The sequence below is a fragment of the Miscanthus floridulus genome, chromosome 8 (genome assembly GCF_019320115.1).
Source record: "Miscanthus floridulus cultivar M001 chromosome 8, ASM1932011v1, whole genome shotgun sequence".
Lineage (NCBI taxonomy): Eukaryota > Viridiplantae > Streptophyta > Magnoliopsida > Poales > Poaceae > Miscanthus > Miscanthus floridulus.
Genome location: NC_089587.1, coordinates 222,347,009 through 222,370,559, shown reverse-complemented (window position 1 = coordinate 222,370,559; position 23,551 = coordinate 222,347,009). Strand labels below are relative to the sequence as shown.

The window sequence follows — 23,551 nt, the reverse complement described above, 5'->3', positions numbered from 1 at the left end:
GCTGACAAATTTGAACTTAGTATTTGTAGTAAATTTTTAGATACGCCTATTCACCCCCCCCTCTAGGCATTGTTAGATCCTTTCATATCATTTGGGCATTCATAGCTTAAATGCTCCATTCTTCTACAAGCATAGTATATGCGGCCTTTGTTTGCTTTATGTTTGTTTTGCTTGTATGGACATGTATCAATCTTGTGTCCCGTCTCATTGCATCCATAGCATCTTCTTATTACAACTTGGGCTTCTTTCTTGCCTCTTTGTACATTGAGCATTTCTTGGTAGGATGCCCCAATTTCTTGCTTACGAGACAAGCGCTTTGTCCATCACTTTTCTTTTGGTTAGCCAACTTGTTTGAGGCCTTTTGTTTGGCCACTTCACACTTGTCGGCCCAACTCTTATGTGGACACATGGCCCACTCATGTCCATATAATCCACAACCATAGCATAACCTTTTTTCATATTTCTTGCTCTTGGTTGTGTTGGCCTTTCTTGAGATGTGATTCTTTTGTTGAGTTTTGGAGAAAGCAAGGTTTGAACCCCTTTCAAACTTCTTCACTATGTTATCACGGTTATCTTAAGAAGGTTGTGCTTTCTCCTTACCCTTCAACTGAATCACATCTTTTTTTAATCTTTCCACCTCTTCTTTGAGCTCTATGTTTTCCATGAGATTTAGCTCAATCGAAGATTGGCTTACTTGAGGAGCACATTCATTAGTACAAGAAATATTTAATTGAGATGGTGTACTAGTGAGTGAATGTGTGAGAAGTTGAGAAAATTTTACCGATGTGATCACAACCTCATGAGCCACCTCAAGCATGATGCTTGATTCTACTACTTCATCATGAGAGCACTTTAGGTGAACATAGTTTGCTTGTAGCACATTATACTTGCTTGATAGTTCATCTAGCCTTGCCTTGAGCTCAAAGTTTTCCTTCTCTAGTTGTGAAACACTAGAAGAGGAGTTAGTAACTAAAGCATGCTCAATTGACAATTTTTTATATCTTTCACTTAGAGCCTTTAGTTCTTCCATCTTAGAGATGAGAAACAATTCTTGCTTTTAAAGCAATTGCTCTTGCTTCTCAATCTCTTCTTCAAGCTCATCATTCTTTTCAACTATCTTCATGATGATGAACTTGTCCTTGCGGTTGAGATGATCAAGGTTGTAGTTGTCTTCAACTTCAACATCACTCTTATCTTGATCATCCACTTGTGCTTTCTCCTTCTCTTGATCTTTCTTGTTACTCTTCTTCTTACTTTTCTTGGCCATGAGACACAAGTGATGAGTATCATGAGATACTGAGGTTGACTCATCACTTGGTCGTCACCGGGCTTGAGCATCATTATAAATAGCTGCTTACTGCTCTGCTGCCTCGGCAATACCGGACATGTCTGGTATGTGTAGGCAAACAGCAAGTCATGCACTACTTGCACTTCTTGCTTTGGCTCAGCGCTCTTGAGGTCTTATGAGGCTTCTTCGCTGCATGAAGACACAATGGATATACTTTCCATTGACTTGATTTCAAGTGCATCATCACATTTGGATTTTTTATATAAATAAAAAAGTCTAGTCCAAATGAGACGAGCACTCTCCGAAGGTGGTTGTCCATTAAAGATTGCCTTATCTTGAACCTCTGCACTCAATGTACTCAAAATAATATTAATAGCTTGAGCATTGAGTTGCACGCATATCTCTTTCTCTTTTGACAAATTTTTGTAGTTGCTCCAATCAACTATAGAAAGAGGTATACTTACATCCACAATATGATCAACAAGAGGACTAATATCTCTAAAAGCATTGAGTACATGTATTGACCAAGGTAGAACGTCTGAACCATCATTTTGGAGAAGCACCGGCTCCAACTCGATAGACGTCGACGTCCTTTTCTCATGGCGGTAAAGCTTTAGGTGAGAACCTTGCTCTGATACTAATTGAAAGGACCTAGGATGCCACCTAGAGGGGATGAATAGGCATTTCTAAAAATTAACACCTTTAAATGCGAAAACAATTAGAAAAGGAAGTTTCCAAAATAGAAACTCCAAATTAAGAGTAATACCACCCCTCACAAGTTAGCCACAGAGTAAACAAGGTATAAAGAATATATCTAGAAGCTACAACCCTACAACACAAAGTTAGAACAGAGATCAAATAATATTCAGCCCTAAGCTCTAATACCGGACGTGTCTGGTATACACGATTTCTGCAGATCAGCCCCGAACTTGCTCCTTTTGATTTCTATCTTCAAACCAAACTATAAGCACCTACAGAGATGACAATATACATAGAGAACCTGCACAAGAGCTGGAGCAACACAAATATCAAATGAAATGCGAATTGAGACATGATATTTGTTTTACCGAAGTTCAGACTCATTCGAGTCCTACTCTCCGTTGAGGGGGCTGCGGGTGACCCAGCGGAGGTCAGCCCTAGAGGGTACCATGAAGGTCACTCTAGCTGGAGTCTTTTTTAACTTCTTTTCCTCCTTCCACTAGTTGATTCTGAGGCGGCGAAATCGACCGTTACAAACTTTCTGAGGCACACCACAATCTCTTGGGTGTTCTCCGACGACACCTAACTATCTAGGACTAAAGAGTCTAAGAGTAACAAATGCAAATCATAAGATTGATAATATGCACAAGTACTCAAGTGGTAGGATTGCTCTCCTTTTGAATTTCACTCAACCCACAATTTGTTTTGGCAAATTTGATCAATCACTCACTAAAAGAGGGTTGGAAGAGTTGGCAAAGCTCAAAAACATGCTATAGGATCAGCAGAATCAGCAGCCTCCAAAGGTGGAGGCTTAGGGGTATTTATAGCCCTCTTAGAAAAACTAGCCGTTTTATAGCTGTTGCCATACTGGACACGTCTGATATGCATACCGGACACGTCCGGTATGACTTACACTACGCCAACGATAACTAAGTTACAGTGTCAATGTGAGGCATCAGAACTTCCGATGAATGCCAGAACTCCTGACCCTCAGCATATTTGAAAACTAAGTAACTGAGTTGAAGTTTGTGAGTTGTCGGAACTCCCGACACATGCTAGAACTTTCGGTCGTCGAAACTCCCGACTCGCGTCGCAACTCCTGACCCTCATGGCATTTGAAAACTAGCCATTGGCCTCTGGTCGTCCATACCGGACACGTCCGGTATGACCAGGACAGTGAATCATCTAAGTCAGTTAAGCGTGACACGTTGGAACTCCCGACCGTCGAAACTTCCAACAAACCAACCCGAGAACAACAAGAATTTTATCGTGACTGGGCACATACCGAACATGTCTGGTATTGCCAAATCAGCAAAACATAGGTTAGCTCTTTTGTCTCTCAAACACTCAAAACTCATATGGGTTGGCTTGAGCACTTATGAAACATTATCTATCAATATGATGCATCCCTCTTAATAGTACAACATACCTATTAAACTCAAGATTAAAGGAAAAATGAATTTATACCGCTTGAGTTGACCTCTTTTGAATTAATGTCGTCTCTTTCAATCTTCATCAAGTAAGGGTGCCAACATGTTGATATTGACCTTTTCACTTGAGCATAGCCATCTTGAGCACGTGACTTGATTCTATTCATCAAATTTGAATAATCCTAAATATATCAAGTCACTTCCATCAAATACTCCAATAATGATTTGATCCTCAACATAAATATGGCCATCATAGCTTGACTAGTACCTCAACTAAATGCAAGTACTTTTTTCTTCACCTTAGCTAGGTTCTTCGGCCGCTAAGCCGTCGCTTGTCCTTCACCCTTGCTTAGTACTTCGAAGCCTTTCCTTGCTATCTTCACTATCTCAAGCCATCAAGTCACATCTTGTGTTGAATCATCCATTCATATGTATTGTTATCTTTTTCATTTTAATTCAGCAAGCTTCAAATACGAGACCATTCCATATGTAATTCCTCATGTCTCATTAATTAATTCTTACGAGCTTGTTTTCATATAGTACATGAAAATCCCATAATAAATATGTCTTTGTATGAATTCTATTTGCATTATCGTCTTGTGCTTGAACTAGATTGTTTATACAACAACACATCATTTTGGCTTTTATTAAGTACCTGTGAGATAACCTATTACCTGTCCACACTTAGCAAATGGGTTAGACCTTTAATCACGTTGTCATCCAATCATCCAAAACCCACTAAAGAGCTAGATGCACTTTCAATCATGAACATTAATATTTTCTTATATATATTTGATCAAAGTTAAAAATATTTAACTTCTTCGAAAAGTAAGAATACCACTCTTTGTGGTACGGAGAGAGTATAACTGTTGCCATAAATTGCCTCTCACCTGGTCATCCGAACTTATTCAATTGTTCAGGGTCCAATTGAAATATACTCTCTCCGTTTTAAATTAATTTTCTACTTATCTAAATATGCATTATTTATGGATATATACTGCCGTCATTTAAAATTATAAGACGATTTGGCTTTTCAAGATATGTTTTTTACTATGTATCTAGACATAATTTATATTTAAGTACATAAAGAAATCTATGTTTATAGAACAATTAAAACGACTTATAATTTGGAATTGAGGTAGTGGTAAAAGCTAGGTATCTAGAAAAGCTAGAGTTACTTAAAATTTAGTGTAGAGGAAGTAGAACTTTTACAAAACTTTATTGAGTTTCATAAAAAAACATGAGAAAAAAAATACAGTAACATAAGAAAAAAAAATCGCATTTTGAACTGGAGCTTAGTTGTGTCGACATAGAACATGTTTAGTAAAGCGGTAAAAAAACATTTCTCTAAGAAGCTGTATAAATGAAGCAAAAGCATATTTAAAATAAGCTGGTTTGACCTAATCTTTATGATTTAGTACAAATAAGTGCTGTGAGAAAAATGTGTCGAAGACACTGTAAAAAACATGTCGTTGGTCAACCATCATTTTACTATCGGGCCTGCTCCCAACGTATCGAAACGAGAGGGGGAAAAAAAGGCTACGGTGTGCCTCAGCGGCTGAGCCCAGGCCCAATCTGATGGGCAGCAAGCGCGCCGTGCGCCGTGGCCCGTGGGCGAGAGGAAACAATTGGGCGGGACGGGTCACGGCTCTCAGCAATTTCGGCTCGGGCAGCCAGCGAAGCCCGGCCCTCACGGCGCGGCCTCCTCGGGCACAACACGCGCGCGACGCTGTCCCACCGGCCCAGAGTGCGTCCGTGCGCGGAAGCCCAACCACGGACGCTGGCCCACGGGTGTCGGTGGGCGGCGGCACGCGGTCCAGTTAAAGATGGGGACCCGATCCCCGATTCCCCGCGGGGAATTCCCCTATTAGGGGACGGGGATGGAGTCAAATATGCCTTCACGGGGATCTAAACGGGGAGAAAACGTCCCCCGTCGGGTTTGGCGGGGGACGGGTCTGGGGGAGCATTCCCCGTCCCCGATACCCGCATCCCGCCCCGTTTATATACAGGCTTTGCTCTCTTTCCTGATGGCCCCAACCAGCCCACGAAGGCCCAATGTCTTCTGAGTATATATAACAGCAATAACCCTAGTTCTACACCTTTGTGATGATTAATATCCTGCTTCTTGCTATTTAGCTATTTTTGGATTGTGATTCGTGGTGTACTCTAATATTGTGTCGATGAACTCATGTGAATGATGATGGATTAACCTGAATGGTGATGAACAAATGCGGGGACGGGGATCCCCGACGGGGATTTTTCCCCTCGCGGGGGGCGGGGATGGGGGAGAAATCGTCCCCGTGAGCTTTGGCGGGGACGGGGACGGGGATTTTTTCTCCCCGCGGGGACGGGGATGGGGAGGCAACCTCCGATGGGGAATTCCCCGTTGCCATCTTTAGGTCCAGTCCGCTGCTCTCCCAAGACGGTGCGTGCCGTTGGATCTGGCGTTGGTGCGGTCGAGCCGGGAGTCGGTGAAACACCACGACCACGACGCCATTGGATCTGCTCGTGCGCTGGCATTCAACGTGGTAGGTTGATGATTCATGGTGCCACTGCTCCTTCAGGGTTTGTTGCCGTTTTACGATGCCTGACACTGCCCACTGTTCTCGTGCTTGGACCAGCAGCAGCAGCAGCCGCCCGTGCCCGTCTGGACTGGACGCGTCGACGGGCTAGAGGCGAGCTGGTCCTGTCCGTCCTGTCCGTCCAAGGCCATTTCTTAAACCTGTACTAAGTTTCGCTTTTTGCCCGATCAGGGAAAAGGTTTACGACAAGTACACTGACTGGCCCTCCAGAGTCCAGCGTGTCATGGTGGTGCCTTGTTGAGGAGACGTCGGCGTCGAGTGTGCTCAGCTAGTCAGCAGCACCATGGAAGTAGAAGAATCACTGTTGATGCATATACAAGGAACACTGACGGCTGAGGGCTGACGGAGACGGAGGAACCGACAGGACCCACCGAGCAGTAGCACAGAGCGAAGAGCAGGGCAGGGCGGCTACGGGCTACCCACCCGCCGGTTCCAATTGGCACGCACTCACCAGCCACTGGCCTATGGACATGGACAGATGCCGAGTAGAGCCAAAGGGGAGGGTCTGTTATTAACAAATGTAAACCCTGCGGTAAACTAATCTTGTCTTAGGTGCGATCAAGCAGTAAGCTCGTGGAGTCATGGCTTCGCAGGGTTGACCTTACTCCGTCGACCAAACTTTAGTCTAGATCTCGGTCAATACAGTGACACCCCAGATCTGAAAATTGGATGGGAGCGAGAGCACCGCACCAACCTTTCTCGGGACTCTAGGGTACTGCAGTGTGTTTTATAGTTTTAACGAACTAAGTGTAGCTCAACTAGTTACATTCTCTGTGTCGGGTTTTAAATCTATAACCGTAGACAACGAGACTTCAGAATTTAACGGTGTTATTCTTTTCATTAGTAGACGATGTGCCTGTCGATGCTGAGGCACCAATGATAACTTTGTCAACCTCGAGATCCGCCAACTCGACCATTCGAATATGCTCATGGAGATATGATGTGTACGTGTTTATAGATGCGCGCCTGCATGCATATGATTGTATTAAAAAACATGTGTGATTTTAGAGAACAGATAAATTATGAAAATCAGTTGGTCTAATGGCGTATCCAGTACAAGGTAGCACTAGTTCAAAGTTAAAAAAAAAATATATATATATATAGGGGAAAGGCTGCAACAAGCAACCTTGATATCGTGCTATGAGATAGAGATATATCATGAAATATACGAGACTTATCTCTTCGGTCCACGCTAATCTCTTACCTTTTACACTATTTAATAATTGAAAAAATCAATTCAGCGCTTTAAGCCACATCTATATCTATACCTAGTAATAAAGAGGTAAAATTTCTACCACAATTGTCCAACTCTGGTCTCTATTCGGATTCTAGTTTTGTCTGGTAATCCTCTTTTCAAAGTCTCATTCAGTTTGGATCTACTCTTCAATAAATTTCCTTTCCTTGGTTTGTGTCCACACCTCCAGCGTAATGAACTCCCCATATGGATCCAATAGGAGAAATACAATGACTCAATAAATAAATATGAATCCAATAGATGAGATCAAATAAAATACAAATTAAACCACCATATCAGCGCAGGTGAGGCGATGGAAAAGATGCTGAGGCCAGAACGATGATGGCGCTACATGGAGACGGCAGCGAGGTCGAGCAACGGAGGGGCAACCCGACGAGAAGGTGACGTGAGTGAGACCGAGGCGAGGATGTGCGATGGCGACGACGTAGGGCGAGATTGAGGAGAGAGGCGACGGCGAAGCGGGCGAGGCTGCCAAGTCGTTGGGGCGTGCAGCCGCCGGAGCTCCGTTGCATGGACTTGCTAAGCTGCCGGGACGCCATCGCGTGGAGCTATCGAGGCGTGGTCACGTCGGGGCTCCGTGGCCACCGGGGTGCGTGACTGTCAGCCCGTCAGGGCTCCATGGCCGCTTGACAAGGCTTAGGGGGATGGAGATGGAGGCCTCAGGGTGCGAGTGGACAAGGCTATGTGACTCTGAGTCCGAGCTAGCATATAAGGATAAGAAGGATGAGGAAGAAAAAAAAGAAAGAAGAAAAAAGAAAAAATATAGAAAAGAAAAGATAGGGTATTATGTTTCCTCGTTGATTAATTATGTGCTATTGGTCTCAATTTTAACAACAATTGCACGATAAAGTGTTTATACACTATATAAACTCACCGGTATGCAGTATGCTCCGTTATATTTGTTGATTCTTTGATGCTATAATTGGAAGGTGCCCTTGGCCCTTCGTGTTCGCCTGCGCTATGACATAGATACAATTGATTATTTATGTAGAACAAAATATTGAGTCAAAATTATTTATATATACGTTTTTGTGCATAACGTCGAGTGCAATAAAAATATAGTGATGTAATGAAAAACTATGGCTTTCATGAGAAAACAATGCATAGATATCAAAACTTTAGATGACACTATAGCTTTCCTCCCGTTACAAGGCGCGAACACTTTTGCTAGTCATTAAAAACACCCTTAATAACAATCATCAAAGACAGAAACTTTCCCTATTTCCTCCTCCACGAAGGCCGAAAGCCCTCACTGTATCAATATGATCAGCAAAACCCCTAGCAGAGGGGCAACGCGGGGAATTCACGGCGGAAGAAGCTTCCACACGCCAAAAATTCCGAGGCTTTTACCTGTGTACCCTTAAAAAAGATGCCACACTCCTGCGTACCCCTCAAAAGTTGGTCGTCACCTACATGCCCTCGCTCGAACTTTTCTTTTCCCTCACGCCATTTTGTCGGCATTTGCTCCTAACGGTGGGTAACGGCTCTGGAGAATGACTCAGTTGCCCTTGGGCTTGTAACGAAAAAGTTTAGACGCCCATTTCGTTATAAGCCTAAGGGCAACTGAGTCATTCTCCAGAGCCGTTACCCACCATTAGAAGCAAATGCCGACGAAATGACATAAGGGAAAAGAAAAGTTCGAGCGAGAGCATGTAGATGACGATCAACTTTATAGAGGTGCAAAGAGTAGCATTTTTTTTAGGGGCTCTTGCGTTTGTACCCTTGTTTTGTATCGAAATTGTGATTTTGCCCCTATTTTTTTGACTTTGTGAATTTACCCCTACTGTGCCATTCACGAAGCACCAGTTTGCCCCTGCTCCGTCATCCACCCCTAACGGTGTTAAATTTTGTACAAAAGGACATAAATGCCCATGCGATTTTGTCCCTGTTTGTTATGCCTAATTGTGATTTTACCCTGATTTGAAATTAGACTTTTTTATTGTATGCTGACAATTGATTAAATTTGGTCAAACATATTTGGCACAACTTGCAATTATTTAAACTCAGATTTAATATTGATAAATATTCAAAATTTTAGGACCAAAAGGTTCATAATGCTGGGATAGGAGATTACATAAGATGCTACAGAGATCGATTCATATTCATATGTAGACAGTGGACTAGACTCCGCCGTGTTTCTGTGTGTCCAGCGTCGCATAGCCCTGGACGCTGCCGCCTTCTCCCATGCTCAGCATGTAGGCGCGTGAAGACTGACTAGAGATGAAAACTCCAGTACTTGCTTCTTCTGAACAATCTGGGTGCTTTGTTTCTTCTGAACAATATGGTAAGCACAGATCAGCATGAAAACTCCAGTACTTGTTTGAATTCGAGTTGAAATGTTTGGCAGCATCAATGCTCACCTGTTTCTTGCCGCAGGTCGGCTTGTCTCGTCCCTTGCCATGGGTGTGTTTGTCCATTTGCTGCATTGTATTGCAAACATACAGAGCAGTCAGCGACCTGGCTGTTGAAACTTGAAAATGCTGGGCGTCTAGAAGCTGATGAACTTACCGTCACTCCTCTATTCGAATCCTTGAGTACTGCCATGGAGTTATTCTCAGTGACCGGCTGCCTTTTCTCTGGGATTGGTAGTAACTAATCCTGCAGTACAATGAGAATCTGAGGGTGTAGAAACTCACATCAGTCCTTAGCCTGAATGGCTAGGATTGGTAGTTTTCTTGAGCTTTCCTGCTTGCTCTTGATGCACTTTGCTCTGCAATTTAGCCACCTGCATTTGATCCACAACAGCATGGCAGGTTGTTCACACCCGAACTGCAGGAAAAAAGCTCCATTTCTTTTTCAGTACCATCAGTTCACAGTCATAGTTACCTTCAGAGCAACATTCTCCTTCAGAGGAACATTCTCATTGTTCTCCAACTGTCTGTTTTTACTTTCAGAATGTGAACTGTCCAATGCTTCTTCAGTCGGAGCACTCGACAGATTCTCCTTATTGTCATCGGAATTGTCAGATCGCGATGTATCCACCTCAATTCTCAATTCCTGCAGCACCACCTTCCTTTCCTGATCGGAGGCTCGGAGCTAGCAGTTTCTGCGAGTGAGTTCTCGTCTGCAACAGTGCTGCTGCAACCATTTCGGTTCTTTCTATCAGATTCGGCATTAGCACACTTCACTGAGCGTACTAAAATTTTCTTCTTGGCATTCATCTTGGATTCCTGCCCCCGCTTCTCGCTCTTGGCCACCGTCGTCTCCTCGCCCTTCTTGGCAGCCTTCGGATTCTTCTGCTGATTCATGTACCTGCTCGGCACCTCCCGGCACGCCAAGTTCAGCTTCCTCGGCTTGGAACAGGCCTCGGACACCGTCTCCTTGCCCTTGTCTGCCGCCGGCGTCTTGACCGGCTCCTTCTTTGGCGTGCTCGTGAACAGAGCCTTGACGACCGTCCCCTTCCTGGCCGCAGCCGCGGACGGCTCCTTCTGGTGCTTCACGCTGTGGAACAGCTCCGGCCTCGGCCGGACGGCCTTGCTCCGCGGCGTCGTCAGTGCCTTCTTCCTCTCGCTGGGACATTCGACCCTCGCAGCCTTGGTACGGATTGGGGATGCTCGCAGGGCACAGATCCGCTGGACCCTTGGCTTGGGCTTCGCCGGTGCCTTCTCCGCGGCCTCTGTCTCCGCGCTCAGCCTCGCGAACCGAGCCCTCGGAGGCTTCGGCGGCGCAGAGTGCGGGCATTTCAGCATCGAGCTGCAACAAAATTAGAACCCGGGATATAAATCAGAGTCCAGGCACAGGAGCCGCCCGCTCCGCCCGCCCTGATGCCGCTCCGCCCGCCCCTGCAGCCACGAAGCCGGGCACCCCAGAGGAAGAAGACGACCCGCGGCCGGGCGCCGCCGGGACCTGCGGGCGGATGCCGAGACCTGCAGGCGGACGTCGCCGGTGAGCCGCGGCAGGGCGTGCGCACGCCGACCCGCGGGCGGCCGCCGCGCCCGCACCTTGGAGCCGCGACCGGGAGGCAGCCCCGCGCCCTAGAAGCATCCCCTCCCTGCGCCCGAACCTGGAGTCGTGGCCTCCCCTCCCCTTGGTGCTTCTGCAGCCGCCGCCGCTGGAAAAGCCGCGCTCAAGCCGATGTGAGCGACGACGCCTGCGTTTGGGAAGATGAGATAAGGATAAGGGGCACTAGGGTCATATGGCCTTTGTTTTTCTGATTTAGAATTTTTTTAATTCGTTTAATCCATGTCCATCTGACGGGCGTTAAAAGCAGGGGTAAACGGACCATTCAATTCAAAATAACAAGGGTAAAAACACAAAGTTGAAAAAGAAAGGGCAAAATCACAATTAGCTTATTGGACAGGGGTAAGAACACCATTCTCCCTTTTTTTTAAGATACGCAGGTAAAAGCCTAAAAAAAAAAAAATCCTCCCCGTTGCTTCCCTCCCTCCCAGAGTCCTCAAGCAACAGCGATGTGATGAACGCCTTATAAACCACACCACCGCCCCCCGCTTCCTCCCCCGTGTCATTTCGTCCCCACCCACCCCGCCCCGCCCCCCACCAGATCTGCTCCGCCGCCACCGACACCCCCTCCTCGCCTTCCTCCGGCGAGCTCCTTGCCGGAGCAGGGCCGGGCGCCACAACCGACCCGCCCGCCCACCCCAGACCCTACTGCCGCGGGGCCCAGATCCGCGCGCCCCCGCCGATCCAGATCCATGGCCCGCCCCGGCGCGCTCCTCCTCCTCGCCGTCGCGGCGGCCGCGCTGCTCGCGGCGGCGCTGCCAGGCGCCCGCGGGTTCTACCTCCCGGGGAGCTACCCGCACAAGTACAACGCCGGCGACTACCTCAACGTGAAGGTGAACTCGCTCACCTCCATCGACACCGAGATGCCCTTCAGCTACTACAGCCTCCCCTTCTGCGAGCCGCAAGAGGGGGTCAAGGACAGCGCCGAGAACCTCGGCGAGCTCCTTATGGGCGACCGCATCGAGAACTCGCCCTACCGCTTCCGCATGTACACCAACGAGTCCGACGTCTTCCTCTGCCGCTCCCCGCCGCTGGGCCCCGACGCCTTCGCGCTCCTCAAGAAGCGCATCGACGAGATGTACCAGGTCAACCTCATCCTCGACAACCTCCCCGCCATCCGCTACACCAGGAAGGACGACTACCTCATGCGCTGGACGGGGTACCCCGTCGGGATCCGCGTCGGCGTCGACTACTACGTCTTCAACCACCTCCAGTTCACCGTCCTCGTCCACAAGTACGAGGACGCCAATGTCGTGCGCGTCATGGGCGCCGCAGACGCCACCGACGCCATCCCGTCCGGGACCAAGGACGCCGCCTCCTCCCCTGGCTGGATGGTGGTCGGATTCGAGGTCGTGCCCTGCAGCATCAAGCACAACCCGGAGGACGTCAAGTCGCGCAAGATGTACGACCAGTACCCCAACAAGATCAAGTGCGACCCGACTACTGTGTCCATGAGCATCAAGGAGAACGAGCCCATTGTCTACACCTACGAGGTGAACTTCGTGGAGAGCGATATCAAGTGGCCCTCCAGGTGGGATGCCTACCTCAAGATGGAGGGGGCCAAGGTGCACTGGTTCTCCATTCTCAACTCCCTCATGGTGATTGCCTTCCTTGCTGGTATTGTGTTTGTCATTCTGCTGAGGACCGTGAGGCGTGATCTCACCAAGTATGAGGAGCTTCACAGTGAGGCGCAGGCCCAGATGAATGAGGAGCTGTCTGGGTGGAAGCTTGTGGTCAGTGATGTGTTCCGTGCTCCAAGCAACCCGATGCTGCTCTGTGTCATGGTTGGGGACGGTGTTCAGATCCTTGGGATGGCGGTCGTGACCATTCTGTTTGCTGCGCTTGGGTTCATGTCCCCAGCCTCCCGTGGTACTCTGATCACCGGCATGCTGTTCTTCTATCTGGTCCTTGGAATATTGGCTGGATACGTTGGTGTTCGAGTATGGAAGACGATCAAGTGTGGGGATCACTCTGGGTGGGTCGGTGTTTCATGGCGAGTGGCTTGCTTCTTCCCTGGCATTGCGTTCCTGATCCTGACCACACTCAACTTCCTGTTGTGGGGAAGCCACAGCACTGGCGCCATCCCCTTTTCATTGTTTGTTGTGCTGCTTCTGCTCTGGTTCTGCATCTCCGTGCCGCTCACGCTTGTTGGTGGGTTCCTTGGTGCCAAGGCGCCACATATTGAGTACCCTGTCCGCACGAACCAGATCCCTCGTGAAATTCCTCCTCAGAAGTACCCATCCTGGCTGTTGGTTCTTGGTGCTGGTACACTGCCCTTTGGCACCCTATTCATCGAGCTCTTCTTCATCATGTCAAGCATATGGATGGGCCGTGTGTACTATGTTTTTGGGTTCCTCTTCATCGTCTTGCTGCTCCTGGTTATTGTCTGTGCTGAGGTTTCCCTGGTTCTGACTTACATGCACCTGTGCGTCGAGGATTGGAAGTGGTGGTGGAAGTCATTCTTCTCATCTGGATCGGTGGCAATCTACATTTTCTTGTACTCCATCAACTATCTCGTTTTTGACCTCAAAAGCCTGAGTGGACCAGTGTCTGCGACCCTCTACATCGGATACTCGCTCTTCATGGTGATTGCTATCATGCTAGCAACTGGCACAGTTGGGTTTATTTCATCATTCTGCTTTGTCCACTATCTTTTCGCGTCGGTGAAAGCAGATTAGGTTTCTTCCTGCTGAGGATTCAAATCAGTCAAGTGAGAGGTGAGCAGAATGGACACTGAAAAGTTTGTAGTCACAAATCTTAGTTCATGTCATCTTTTGGTATACAAGAGCCTGAATAACTATTGTAAGGGCTAGGATTCATCAATGGATTTATGGAGAGGTGTTAGCAGCTTGTACGATGTAATAGATTGAATTGCTTTATTCACATGTGGCGTTACTATAGTTGTTTAGACTCCCATTACTATATCTCAATATGTACGCATAGTACCATATCTGCTTCAATTTATGTTTATTGACATTTCCCCTGAATGTTAGATCCTGTTATCGCTGCCTGCTAATAGATCCTTCTGTTAACCTATGGTTATTTTTGCTCAAGTTTATTTAATCTGCTCATTACTTTGTCATCATGAATATGTATGTGCTGAGTGAAGTATCAACGTACTGGTTTTTCATGCAACTTATTACCTGTATATAAGATCACCCAACAATTTCAGAGCCAGCACAACATTAGTAGTTGTGACCAAAGTAACCGTGCTTTTATCTTCCCTTTTTCTGTTCTTTTCTAAACCCTTTAATCACTACAAACAATAATTCGTAGTGCTTATGTATAAATGTTGTCAACCAACTGTTTCCTAGTCAGTAATTTGTCTAATGCCCTCAGCTTCAAACCAAACGGGACAATAACCCACCAGTTCTTCGATTTCACAGCCTTAATGGTGTCTGCTGCTGTATCCTGTTGTAATCTAGATTTGTCTAGTTTGTTTTGTTTTGTTCCTTAGATATATTAGTAATGGTCTAGCGTTCTAGATTCTGCATTGCTTTGCTAATGGAGCACAGAATTGATGTATCTGGCTGTTTCCTTAAGAATCCTCCCATGTGTCAGCTTGTCAGGTTGCTAAATCCAAAATGCAGAGGTGATTGCAGTCCTGCCACAGCAACTTGTTTGCAAAGATTGTAAAATAAGGGCCCTCAAGTCCAATAACAAACGTGTAGTGGGCTGTCAATGATGTTTTTTTTCCCTTGATCATGAATTCTCATTGAATGGTGAAATTTGGCTTAATTATGAGGCAGGAGATTGCTTTCTCAGTTCTAGGGATCACTGTGTTGCTTTGGGTCAACTTTTGACCTAAATAGATGCTCTCACTGATCCGTGGACAGTAGGTTGCAGTGCTCTTTGCTTGAGTACATCAAAGACTGCATTTTTAACTGTAAATAAAGTTACCGAGGTGCAAGATAGACTATGATAATACAGTACTCTAGTTAGTAAACTCTTCACGCTGTTAACCTTGTGGTAAGACGTATCTGTTGCCCAATCAGTGAATCACCCAAATGGTAGTGTCTTGAACAAGTATATGCAGAAATGCTTGACGTGTTTTCTCCTTTTATCGTTCTTGCTCGGGAGTAAAACCTGTTGTCTTGATCATGTTGGAATTGCGGGTGGCGGTCTAGACTCTAGGTACTTGTCTGTATTTTGAGACATTGTAAAATCGACGCCATTGAAGAATTTTCAGTGGTTCACGATGTTAAAAAGTTCCGTGAACTCCCGTTAGTTGGTCACTGACGACGCACGAGATGTTGGGTTGACGAATGTCAATTGGTTGGAGTAACGAATTAGCTGTTCGTTTCCACTGACGTCTATATAGGAGTATACTCGTATATATATCGCTTTCGAAAACAAACTCGGGACGATTGATTCTTGCTCAGCACCAGCTCAGCGCACCCAACCGACCTAACAAGAGGTCGGCCGGCTGCCAAACAAGATGGTTTTGGTTCCATTCATTTGCTCGTAGTCGCAACTCGCAAGGCCCCTTTGTCCCAGTCTCCCAGCCACCACAAGAGTGGCAACGGCATCCACCGATCAGGTGGCCGAACGATCGCAGGTAAGGACACGTACAACGCCGTATGGGGTCGCCAGTCTCCCGCTTGCTGGCCAAAGAAGACGGAAAGCTCCGAGGGTTACTTCTTCTTCTTCAGTCATCCTGCAGCGTCCGGCATACGGAGTCAAATTGACTCAGCAGAGCACGGGCGAGCCGGCGAAAGCTTCAGCGGTGGGTCAACAACCGGAAGGTCAGAGTAGTGGAAAGGAGGAGTACGCACGTTCAAACGCTCCAAAGAAGAATACTTCAACCTGCACGCAACCAGTTTTAGGCATTCCAGTAAGGTTCTGGCCTCGAACATCAAAAGTTCAGAGAAGAAATGCTTGATTGGGCATCAGAACGTGCAGAGTTTGCCCAATATCTTGGGTTAAAGTCTTGGTTTTTTGTTTTCTGATTTCTGATGAGATATATATAAAAGCTCATCTAAGACTGTTGCGTGCACTGGTTTGAAGTCTTTGACAGAGCGATTACCGCGGCACAAAGCTCGCCGATTGTTCAATCCACGCAGTCTTGTGTTAGCTTAAAGTCTGAAACAGTAAATTAGAAGGTTTTAAGTTCAATCCACGCAAACTCTTGTTGAAGTCCGAAACAGTAATCTAGAAGGACGACATCTCTCCAGCTTCAAGCAAGAGAGGCAGATAGAGATAGAGATGTTAACCATTCCTGATCAAGAGGCACCAACACAGAACTTTCATACCTAAATTTACCACTCATATATATATATCACAGCTAAGCTGATAGATACAAACTTGACATCTTACATAAGAGAAGAACTTCACCTGACCTACTAAACATCACATAACTTAGTTCATGACTCACCTAACTCAGAACTCACACAGATCAAACGCACACCAGACCTTAGATTATTGCAACGATAAACTACCCTGAATCATAATCAGGTCGTCTATAAGATCACCTAAACCAAACAACTATTTCAGACGCTAATTTAATCCCAACTCCTGAACCAAACACCACCACCACCACCACTACAACACCTAGAACCAAGCTCCAAGCTACTGTAGAACCAAGCAGCCAACAGCTAGCTACCCAATCTAGCAGCCATCCTTCCTTCTTACTCGTAGTTATTCTTTCTTCTAACCTAAAGACATCAGCTTTCCATTGAAGCGAACCGAACTGCAAGCGATATGTGAACCTAACCGAAGTCCACCAAATCCAACCACCGGAAGCCCGTTGGCCAACCTTTCCTCTGAAAAAATACCGGAAGAGGTTGATCGGAACGGTTACCGGGAGATGTGATCTGATCCGATCCGGAGAAGCTAGCTTTCCATCGGATCCAACAACCGCCCATCAGGCGCCAACCATCCATAGATCAAGGAACCACCGGAGACGAGGAGGAAGAGGAGAAGAGACGAAGCCGAAGGGTGAACGGAGTAGTAGACAGGCTGGTTGAGAGACGTCAGCCGTGTCAGGCGAGCTCGCCGATGCGGAGGAGGCACCGGAGGCCCCGGGTGGCCTCGGACTCCGCGCGCCGTAGGAAGAAGGCTGGCATGGGGAGTGAGCTCGGCTCGGGCGCCGCGGCAGAAAACGCCGGCCCCGCGTAGACGGCCGCGTTGGCTGCGGCGGCGGCGGGGGCGGCCACCATCTTCTTCATCGGCACCACGGCGGGCGCCTGCGGCCCGATCCGGCCAGTGGAGAAGAGAACGCGCTGGTCAACCGCTGCCGCCGGCGCGGCTTGCGCCACGGTGGGCGCTGGTACCACCGGCGCGGGAGCGGGGGCGGGCGGCTCCTCGCCGCGCTTGAGGATCCGGACCTCCTCCATGACAAGCCGCTGCTTGGGCTTCTCCTTGGTGGGGGACGGCTGCTTCCGGGAAGCAGCCGGCCTGGCCGGCGGCGAGCGGCGGCCAGGCGCCGCGGGCCCCCTAGCGGGAGTCGCGGTCTTCTGCACCGCCGCAGGCTTCGGCGGCGGCGAGGCTATGGGCGCTGCGGACCTAGCGGGCGGCGAGGACGCGGCCGACGGCTTGGGGCTCCGGCGCCGGCGCGGCTTCGCCGGGGACGGGGTGTACGCGTCGAGATGCATCCTGTTGTTGAGCGCGTCATGGGATCTGAGAATCGCCGTGGCCATGGTCGCCGGGTCGGGGTCGCTACGGAAGATTCGCGAGGAGGGCTGCTGCCTGGCTAACCCTAGCGTAAGAGGGAGGGGAACAGAGGAACGGGGGCGGAGGGGAGAGAGAGATGGAGAAAGCAAACGCGAGACGAGACGAACGGGTCGCGGTGGAGCGGGTTATATGGACGGACCGGAGCGGGCGAGGGGGTTGCGTTGCGTGCGTAGCCAGAATTTGTCCTTTTTTTTAATTTCATTATGAGTAGAGATGAATACGGATCAGATACGAACGGATATCACTGATATTATATTTATTTTATATTTTTGTCTGAATTCGAATTCGAATACGGATAGTGTTAACCATATCGGATAGGATACGATTGGATATCGACGTCATAAATATGTGATTTGAGTATTCGGATACGAATACGGTATCTGATGTTGAATATCCGGACTCAAATACAAAAAGATCAGAACCCTTTAAACAAATTCGATCTCGAATACAGTCGAAAAATATCCGTATCTTTTTTATCTAGCGATGAGACGATGAAAAAAGGAAATCGATTTTTTTTTTTCTTTGGCTCGGTTCGTCGGGCTGCGACATGCGAGGGAGATCTTTTTGGTTGTGCGTGGCGGGGAGGGGAGCCGTCGGATGCGAAGGGACGGCCGGCTGCGGATGCCGTGCCCGACGCGTTCGCGGTGGGCCCGGTGTCTGGCACCGCCCGCCTTTGTTGAGCGGGGCCCGCACGCGGCCGTGTGACTCATCGGTGTGATCGGCATGGGTGTGCGCAGGTTACGCTCTTGCCCTCGTTGTTCCTCTGAATTTCAGGCTCTGACATCGTGGAATGAAAATATTGTTTTATATAGTAGAAATTAAACAATTTCAAATTTAACTATCAGCATTTACATCTTTATAGAAGTTTATTCTAGAAATAGATAGATACATTCGATACTTATTATATATAATATTAGTACTTTTCCATATACTGGTTAAATTGAAGATTAATTGACTTTTTGAGAAACAAGATGTTTAGTCTTTGTTATAAGGTACTCATTGCAAAAAAAAAGGAGAAAATATAGACCTCGCTGTAGTGAACAAATCACGTAATGGTTACAAGTTGCAACAGGTGTTTGCTATTTTATTGTTTTTATTTTAGCTATCTACTAGCAGAAACGACCGTGCATTGCAACGAAAGTATGAGACACATAGTTTATTGTATACGCCCACGTGTTGCACTGGAAGAAAATAGAAACCCAAAAAGTTTACAATTGTTATGAAAAAGTGGGGTTCAACACCAAATATAGATCGGCCAAGGAGATGCTCAGGAGTTAAGATTCCTTTTTTCCTATTAAGTAGGCTATATTATCATCAACATATACACGAATTTAGTATCCTAATATTATATAACTTCTATTTTTTCATAAACATAATCTAATGTTCATGACATATTAATTACATTTAATTATTCTTTATTTGATAGGTTGTTCCTTGCTACATACTATTGCTCAATCTGGTGGATAATAGTCACTGTTTTTTTTCTACAATGTGCATAACTACACCATGCTCTATTGCTCCTCTTCGTCCCACCCCTCCACTTAGCCCACCTTGGTCCAACCCAACCTTGAAGCCCATCTCACGAACGCAGCATACCAGCAGCCTTTGTCCTGTTCATTTGGCTTATAAGCCGTACGGAGTGTATTTTTCTCGGGCCAGCACTAGGAGCTTTCTCATATACCCCTCACGAGCGCCTGAGCAACTTATTAGCGAGCCGAGGTGGCGATGGCCCCGTTCGCTGGTCTGAAACTTGGCTGAAACTGATTGAAAAACACTGTTCCGGCTGAATTGTTGTGAGAGAAAAATATTATTTCGGCTGAAAAAAGAAGCCGAACAAGATGAATATGGGGTAAGCCGAACACGGCCGATTGCTGCATGCATGCGGCAACCAGGGGCGACACGCCTGCTAGACGCAAATTTCGGTAGAAATCGAATTGAAATCGTCGGTTTTCCTCCCGATGTGGCAGTGAGCAGAGCCTGGCCAACAGTCGTCGCCGTGAGGCCGAACCGTGTCGCCCCTAGGAGAAAATTTCTCTTTTAAGGGCCTGTTTGGTTCGTCTAGTAGCTACTAAATTTAGTAGCTTTTAGTCATTTTAGTAATTTTTTAACCAAACACTATGACTAAAAGTTACTAAAAGGGCTTTAGTCCTCTCTGATAACTCTGGAGTTATTAAAAGTGACTAAACCGTTTAGTAGCTACTAAAGTTTAGTAGCTCAAACCAAACACGTCTTTGATCAGAATATTTCTCTCTCGATTGATTTCTCCCTGTTCTTTTGAGATACTGCAGATCTAATCTTCTACACGTTTTCAATTTCTTCTTTTGCCTCTTATCATTGCCAGCATGACTACGTATCGGATAGCTTGCTATTGTCTTATCCGTCGTGGACTCTGCTTCCTAGGATCGCCTCTGTTTGGCTCGCTGAATTTTGACTAAAACTGACTGAAAATATTATTCTAGCTAAATTGTTATGAGAACAATATTATTTTAGTTAAAAAAAACAAGCAGAACAAGCTAGCTTCTAGGTAAGCCGAACGGGCCCATAACTATAAACATGCCCCAGCTGTGAACAAGAAGGACTTGACAGGAAAACGGAAAAGCGTAAACAGTATGTGAGTCGATTTCTTGGTTGGACGAAACATTCTACGAAGAGAAATTTTGTCATCTTATTATTAGGGATAGATTATTATATCTATCGACCAGAACCTATACTTGTGGCAGTACTGTAATTCGTAGGTAACCTTTGCGCCAAAGTCTCCCATGAACCAAATAATGACCCCGGAAAAAAGAAACCAAAGCAGCAGCATAATCCTCGCAAAAGAAAACAAAAGCAGCAACCAAAAAAAATGAAAGAAGAAATAGAAAAGAGAGAAATGATGGTAGGGGCAGTACAGTATCCGGTGGTGGGCCAAGCGACAGCTGTGGTGCCGTTTCCAGCGGCGGCCTGCAAGGCGGTTTCCCAGCAGTCGCGCAGGACCCAGCCCGCGCGGCCCCAGCGCGTCTAATCCCCACCCACCCCAATTAGGGGGTGTTTGGTTTCTACAGGAAAAATTTAGGCTCTGTCCCATCGAATATTTGGACACATGCATAAAATATTAAATATAGACAAAAAAATAACTAATTGCACAGATTGTGGCTAATTTGCGAGACGAATTTTTTAAGCCTAATTAGTCCATGATTTGACAACGTGGTGCTACAGTAAATATGTGCTAATGGTGGATTAATTAGGCTTAATAAATTCGTCTCGTAAATTAGTCTCCATCTATGTAATTAGTTTTATAATTAACTCATATTTAGTTCTCCTAAATAACATCCGAACGTCTGATGTGACATGGACTAAAATTTAGTCCATGGAACCAAACACCCTCTTAATTAAGTCGTCCAATAATCTCCCCACGTTCATAATTGATGCTCGGCATCTTCAAGTGTAGTTGGCGTAAAATAAACTAAACAAGTAGATAAATATGTAAAAAATCGCAAGGCTATACTTACTCAAAGGATTTCGCATCATTTGGAAGCGTCAACATGGGATTAAAAATTGTGTAATTTAGGATTCGTAATCTCACTATCATCCATGGTCCTCCTGGTTACTTCATAATCATGATTTAAAACATCTAGCCTCTGTCATTATGCACGGTGGGCCCATGCTGATGAGAGAGAAAACACGGCACCGGATACCTTTCCTCACCTTCGGCGACCAAGCCTTGCGCTTACTGCGGGCCCGCCACTTCCCCATGAGGCCCATATGTCATGCGTACGAGCGGGCTACGCAAAGGTGCGCGAGGGTAGAGGGTATCGGTTTCGTGATGATTAATTTAATAAGAAAATAATATATAGCGGGTAAAGAAAGGCTGGGGGCACGTAGGACGTGGGCCCGTGGCCTGCTGTGGGTGGGGGACAGAGACAGACAGCGAGAGGAAGGGTGATGCCGACATGCGAGCGTCCACCGCCTCGCTCACGTGCACCGCATGCACCTCCACCACACACTTGCGTTGCTTGCACCGGTTCCTCGCCCCGGCCCGGCGCCCGTCTCGGGCCGTCAGGGTGAACAAGACGCGTGCGAAATGGACACCACCCGGCGAGAGCTGCCGACCTCACCCGCGTATGTACACCGCATGTATCGCTGGAGCCTGGAGGGCTGTGCTGGAGCCTGGAGGGCTGTGCTGGAGCACAGCTACGCGGCAAGAACAGGCCCCCACAGGCCGCAGCCGCCGCCGCGGAGCCAGCCGCTCCGGCGAACGGCGGCGACGGATCGTCTGCTGCTCCTTATCTACGGGGACCGAATGGAACGAACCTCGGCCACTGTCGAACGAACGAAATGACCCTGCAAAAAGTCTACATAACCCCAAGTTATTTAGGGTGAACTACTTTACCCCTAAACTATAAAACCGAATTTTTTACCCCTAACTTTTCAAAACCGATCAAATAACTCTAAAACGTTTTTAATGGTGGTTTTACAATAGTGACGGTGGTTTTATCTTTTTCTTTTTTTTATTTCTGTTGAATCTTTGAAAAATCATAGCAAATCACACAAAAATCATAAAATAGAAAATTTAATTTTGTTGGACCCCCACATGAGTAGATCTACACAGTGAATATATAATATGGTATACTTTAGTACAAAGTTTTTGCTGTAACTTTAGATTTATGTTTTTCTTTAATTAAATAGAATAATTCATAGCTACAGCTTGTATGGTCTAATTATGGTGAAATTTTTACGGTGGGCTAATTATTATATGCTTGAATTATAGTAAAATTTTCATATTAATTTCGTATTCAATGGATCATGTATAACTTAGTTACAGATAAAGCATAGATTTAACAAGCATAAACCTAAATAAATCTATAACTAAGTTATATATAATCCAATGAGTATGAAATTTTTACTATAATTTAAGCATACAATAATTAGCTCAAGTTTGTTTATGGGGATGTTGTGAGATTGTTTTACTTCTGCATTGAGAGACATATGAACATCCAAGTTTGCACCGATCAAGATTTGCTTGACATGTTTGCAAAATATAATGCTTTCAAGTGTAGCTTTCTGACTTTTGGTTACCACAGATCCAGTACTGAGCCTCCTAAAATTCCTCCTTAGGATTTTAGCAGTTCTTGGCAGTCTATTGAGAACCCCTTCACCCTTCATTGTCTTGTCCTAGCATTGCACAACCAAGCCATACCTAGAGTGAACTGCAGATGATGAATACCTGGCTAACCCAAACCCATCCAATGAGCATGTGGGTGTTGATGATGAATGTTTGTATATAGAACTTGGTCCTCAACATCCACCACCTCCAAAACCTCAAAGTCAATGTTACAACAAACAAAGGGATGATGAAGGATCTGATGTAGATACATACTGTGAAACAGACAGTGATGATGAATCTGTGTCTAATGACGATGATGATGATGATGATGATGAAATGGAGGATGTAGATGACATTGTTAAAGATAATGAGCTTGATCATATGCCTGATGTTGAGTATGACAAAAAGGATCCTCCTATGACAGTAGGCAGTGTGTATAGAGACATGTATGCATTTAAGCTGGCTTTAGCTTCACATGCTGTCAAACATGAGTTTCATTATGACATTGAAAAGAGTGACATATGAAGGTACAGAGTTTACTGTTGTGGGAGTACTGAGGGCTGCAGGTGGAGAATTCAT

At 46.3% G+C, this 23,551-nt stretch overlaps 2 protein-coding genes, 1 long non-coding RNA gene and 1 pseudogene across 3 annotated transcripts; 1 reads left to right on the top strand and 3 right to left on the bottom strand.

Annotated features, from left to right (window-relative positions):
• Nucleotides 1-7,301: 7,301 nt before the first annotated feature.
• Nucleotides 7,302-8,705, bottom strand: LOC136475096 (uncharacterized). The gene is made up of 2 exons (XR_010763090.1): nt 8,129-8,705; nt 7,302-7,955 (listed from the first exon to the last, which is right to left on the bottom strand). It is a non-coding gene; the product is annotated as an uncharacterized lncRNA (long non-coding RNA).
• Nucleotides 8,706-9,614: 909 nt separating this feature from the next.
• LOC136475095 (uncharacterized) lies at nt 9,615-11,369 on the bottom strand (annotated as a pseudogene).
• A 396-nt stretch (nt 11,370-11,765) lies between these two features.
• Nucleotides 11,766-14,201, top strand: LOC136478273 (transmembrane 9 superfamily member 11-like). The gene has a single exon (XM_066476637.1). The coding sequence runs from the start codon at nt 11,907-11,909 to the stop codon at nt 13,890-13,892; it is 1,986 nt and encodes a 661-aa protein (XP_066332734.1). The 5' UTR covers nt 11,766-11,906; the 3' UTR covers nt 13,893-14,201.
• A 2,257-nt stretch (nt 14,202-16,458) lies between these two features.
• LOC136478272 (arabinogalactan protein 1-like) lies at nt 16,459-17,990 on the bottom strand. The gene has a single exon (XM_066476636.1). It carries the CDS (start codon nt 17,850-17,852, stop codon nt 17,196-17,198), a length of 657 nt encoding a protein of 218 aa, XP_066332733.1. The 5' UTR covers nt 17,853-17,990; the 3' UTR covers nt 16,459-17,195.
• Nucleotides 17,991-23,551: the final 5,561 nt, after the last annotated feature.